Source organism: Martes martes (genome assembly GCF_963455335.1).
Source record: "Martes martes genome assembly, chromosome: 17".
In the NCBI taxonomy this organism is placed as follows: domain Eukaryota; kingdom Metazoa; phylum Chordata; class Mammalia; order Carnivora; family Mustelidae; genus Martes; species Martes martes.
This window is the reverse complement of record NC_137905.1, coordinates 34,426,359-34,431,169: the sequence shown is the minus strand read 5'-3', so window position 1 is coordinate 34,431,169 and position 4,811 is coordinate 34,426,359. Positions and strand designations below refer to the sequence as shown.

Sequence of the window (4,811 nt, the reverse complement as noted above, 5' to 3'; positions counted from 1 at the left end):
GACTTTTCCAATGACCTGAACATCTGTGCCTTCTGGGCCTGGGGCTGACCTTTGGAGTGACTTCTGGAGGAAGCCCTTCAGGAAAAGTATGAGTGATCCTGGTTCCCTGGTGGCTATCCTGTGAACAGCCTCTATTTAGCAGCATTTCTCTTAAAATGGAGGGTCCAGCGCCGGGGACGATGCAAGATAGGGCCAGGGCCAGTGGCACTATTGCTTCCTTCCATCCATACATCCACCTGTGGATGATGTCACTGTGGTCACACAGCTTGGGTGGAAGTCCTTCACTGCATTTGCCCAGGAGGAAGGCTAGTTAGGAGAAGACTAGATGTGGGGCACCTGAGTGGCTCAGTCAGTTGAGCATCTGCCTTTGGCTCAGGTCATGATCCCGGAGTCCTGGGATCGAACCCAGCATTGGACTCCCTGCTCGGCAGGAGTCTGTGTCTCCCTCTGCCTGCTGCTCCCCATGCTTGTGCTCTCTCTCTCTCTCTCACTCTCGTTCTATCTCAAATAAATAAATAAAATCTTTTAAAAAAAAAAAAGAAAAAGAAAGGAGAAGCCTAGACCTGAGGATAAATTAGGTCCATTAAAATCCCTGGGCACCTCTTAACTCTAGAGAACGAACTGATGGTTACCAGAGGAGAGATGGGGGGGGGGTAGGGGAAGTAAGTGATGGAGATGAAGGAGAGCAGCTGTCCTGATGAGCACCGGGCAATGTATGGAAGTGTTGAATCATTTCATTGTACGCCTGAAACTAATATTACGTTGTATGGTAACAAACTGGAATTTAAAAAATTAAAACAACAACAACAAAACAATTAATTAATTAATTTAATTAAGAACTAAAATTTAAAAAAAAAAAAAAAAACCTGGGCACTAAAAATACTCTCATCTCCTCCCCACCGGGATGTAATTGAGAATACACATAACAGCAAACCGTTACATAAATATGAGAAAGTAGAGCCAAGTTCTACACTCACTCATTACAGCAATTTTCACATTATTTTCAAAATATCAAATGTTAATTTCTAAAATTTTATTACAAAATAGTTCAGATGACCAAAAATACATATTTAAGAATTAAAGAAAACAAAGTTATATACTTAACCACTCAGCTTTAAAAAATACTACCAATATTGTTAAAGTATACATATGATTTTTCAAAAAGTTCTGTTTTATCGCTGCTTGGAACCAGTGGTTTTCAAGTTTTGCTTCACATTAGATTCACCTAAAGCTTTAAAAATCCCAAGGCTCAGTCTCCACCTTAAACCAATGAATCAGAGCTTCAAGGAGTGGACATAAGTGTTTTAAGAATTCCTTGGGTAATTCTAATCATTCCAGCAGGAGGGGCTGCTTCAAGGGAAGGTGGAGAAGGGCTCTGTCTTCTGTGGGCTACCTCAGGGGCCCACACTTCCCCTGGGGATTCTCAGCGGATCTGGATCAGAAACCAACAGGCTCTCCCTTCATTTTTGGGAAGAGCCTGCCATCTGCTGGCCAAATCAAGGAAAATATGGCCTCTATGGTTGGCCTGGGGAAGGTCCCTTGGGTCAAGAACCATGGCTAAGTGGCACTGTTTGTGAAACTCTATCTCACAGGTGATGCAGCAGTCATCCCACAGCAGCTCTGGGAGGAGGGCAGGGCAGGGCAAATAGAGTCAGTTTCAACTTGCAGATAAGCAGCTTTGTGACCTCAGGGTTTGGGCAGGATGGGAGCAGAAGGGGTCCCCAGGCACTCTTCAGGGCCTAAGAAAAAGGCAAGGACGCAGGGGAAAGGGATAAACTGGACAAAGGGATTTTTAAGAGAGAAAAGACACCCACCTAGGGAAAGGCCTTGGGAAAAGAAGCAGGGGATACCTACGAACCTCAGGAAGGGAAGAGAAGTTGATGCACACGTCTAACTCTGGAACTCAGGCTTTTTCCTCTGTTTGGTCCAAAGATTATAACAGCCTGTCATAGTTCTTTCCCAAGGGGATTTATTTGCTGTTCTATCTGCCTGGAATATTTTCTCTTGCACCAGCAAATATTTGTGCAGGTTTCAGATCAGTAAACCACAACCTTCCTTCTACTTGGAAGCCTGCTCTAACTGTCCTCACCTCTTGCCACTCTGTCCTCACCTCCTGCCATTCAGTTCTGGAACCATCTATTTACTTGTTCGTTGTTCACTCATTCTCATAAGATCTCAAATTCCATGAGTCAAGGGACATCATTACACTTCCAGCACCTACCCCAGTGCAAGAAACAGAACAAGGAATATTTGTTTGCTGAATTGATTTTTCTTATGGCAAGACCAGACACTGTAATCTGAAAACAAAAAGAAAATGCCCTGAAACCTATTTTGCCCCCAACAATGAGTTCTCCCTGGTGGTAAAATGAAAATAATTATCTTTTCTATGTATGTATCTATAACCACTTGGGCAAGTGGGGAGACCAGTAACCTTATTTCCAGTTGGCACATGTTACAAACTAACTCTTCATTCCACCCATTTATGCTCTAATCAGGAAGTAAACATGGTAGACAGCTACTATTTTGGGCCTGCCCAACGTCCATATCCATTTCTCTTTCATGTAGTAAGACCACCCCAATTTTATTTTGGAGAAATAATCCCTTCCATTCTTAGCCCATGTGATTCAGGACAGCTGACCCCATCCCGCGGTCCAGGTGTGGGCATGGGACTTGGGCCTGGCTAGTCACTGTATTCTAACAGCCTAGCATGTGATTGGTTCAGGGATGAGCACATGACCCAAGTCAACCCAATGAAATTTAGCCATGGGACTTTTGCTGGGATCATTTGGGAGAAAGAAGACCTAGGGCAGCTGAGCTGGCAGTGCATGAGCCTAGAGCAGCTGGCAGCCTTGCCACCACTATGAGGAGAGAGCGGGCCAAAGAGTGAAGCCATAAAAGGAAAGTAGAGCTGAGAGAAGAAGAAGCAGAGCTCATAAGACATACATCTTTTAGATACTGGCACCCAACCTAGAATTTTTCTGGACATTTCCATTCCATTAACCAATGAAGCCTCTTTTCCAGAAGTCAGTATGAGGGACTCTCTCCTCCCTGCAGTTGAATGAGTACTAGCTAACAAGAAAGCAGAACACAGGTTGTGACTTTTTCTTGTTCTTAATATTTTTTTTTTTTTTTACAAAATCAACACAGCATTTGCAATATTTTTAAAACTATAATAAGCTTTCACATTACTGTGAAGTTACATATCAGTTAAAAAGAGGCACGTGATGATTTGACCACATGGTCTCAAGTGGTGCAGGGGTTCCCAGATCTGGGGAACCACAGAGTGGCCCATTCCAGGTTTTGCTCCCGCGATCTTTTCCATCCCATTGCCAGAACCCCTGGGTACATTTCAGGCTGCCTTCAGAAGAAGTAGCCATCTCTGCACAAGAAGGTCATAGACTGCAGGCTCACAGCGACACTTGGCTCTACCATAAGCCCGCACACAGTCACCGGTCCTCTTTAACTCAGTGAAGAATTGGCTGTTGCCAGCAGGGCAGCAAACACGGACTCGGGCTTCTGCTTTAGGACCTCGGGCCTGTCAAACTCCACAACCTGAGAGATGGAGAAAGGAGAGGAGGGGAGGACACCACTGAGATTAACCTTGAAGGATCCAAAGGCCTCCTGGGACACTGGCCTGAGCACATGTCCTCCCACTGGCCCCAGGGACATGGCTCTCACCTTCCCGTTGCTCATGACCAGGATGCGGTCACAGTTGAGCACAGTGGTGACACGGTGTGCAATGACCAGCACTGTGCAGCCCTGGAAGGCTTCGCGGATTGTGTGCTGGATCAAGGTATCAGTTTCCAAGTCAATTGAAGCTGTGGCTTCATCAATAAGGATGATCTGGTGAATACAAAACAGGGGTGAGGACAGATTGCTTGGGCCCTGAGAACTAGTCTTGGGTCTACCATTAATCCACAAGTCCCTTAGCTGAAAGGGGAGAGATATGGATTGAGTTCAAAACCCACTTTGAGCTCTAGTTGTCCATTATGTTAGAGAATATTAGGTCTCAACCAAGACCGTGTGTGTGTATGTGTGTGTGTGTGTGTGTGTGTGTGTGTGTGTGTGTAACCAGAGAATTAAAATCTTGAAAATGAAAATATCCTGGGGCGCCTGGGTGTCTCAGTTGGTTAAGCATCTGCCTTCGGCTCAGGTCATGATCCCAGAGTCCTGGGACTGAACCCCACATTGGGATCCCTGCCCAGTGGGGACCCTGCTTCTCCCTCTTCTACTCCCCCTGCTTGTGTTCCCTCTCTCGCTGTGTCTCTTTCTGTCAAATAAATAAGATCTTTTAAACAAATGTAAATGAAAATATCCCAGTGGCAACTTATTGTTTTATGAAGTGCCTTCTGATTTGCCTGAATTAACATAGCCCAACATTCCCCAAAGTGGGGCACGCGCACACACTTGGATGGCACATGCGATGGTATGGCTGGAATACAGATATACTTTCTCTTTAACATTTTTATTTTATCTTATTAACAATATGCTTTAGAAAAATATGACTAACACAGAAATATGATTTCACAAATGTTACTGTTTAGAATGAGACTGTTTTTAAAAAGAGGGCATCATGAGTAAGCCAATGGAGAGACTGGTGCACCGGTAGTGCAAAAATCATACAGTGATGACTCAGATTTGGGAAACAATGGAGAAAGCAACTTTGGCACCAGTGTTCTGGTAATTGTAAAAGAAGGAACCGAGTGGTTGAGAAAGTGCTACATGCATATTGCAGATCCTGTCTTTCATCTCTGCTAGAAAGAAGGGTATAGTCTTCCTTCCCGTGAAACTTTCTCCCCAGCTTCTGACCC

The 4,811-nt window shown here is 44.6% G+C and overlaps 1 protein-coding gene across 1 annotated transcript in view; it reads right to left on the bottom strand.

The window, feature by feature from the left end:
• Positions 1 to 874: 874 nt before the first annotated feature.
• Positions 875 to 4,811, bottom strand: part of ABCC11 (ATP binding cassette subfamily C member 11) — a 73,071-nt gene continuing 69,134 nt past the window's right edge. The window contains exons 29-30 of the mRNA XM_080828149.1: positions 3,679 to 3,843; positions 875 to 3,552 (exon numbers count right to left, since the gene is read on the bottom strand). Of these exons, the coding sequence (XP_080684275.1) occupies positions 3,460 to 3,552; positions 3,679 to 3,843 (258 nt within the window). The 3' untranslated portion in view covers positions 875 to 3,459. The remainder of the gene's footprint in view (positions 3,553 to 3,678; positions 3,844 to 4,811) is intronic.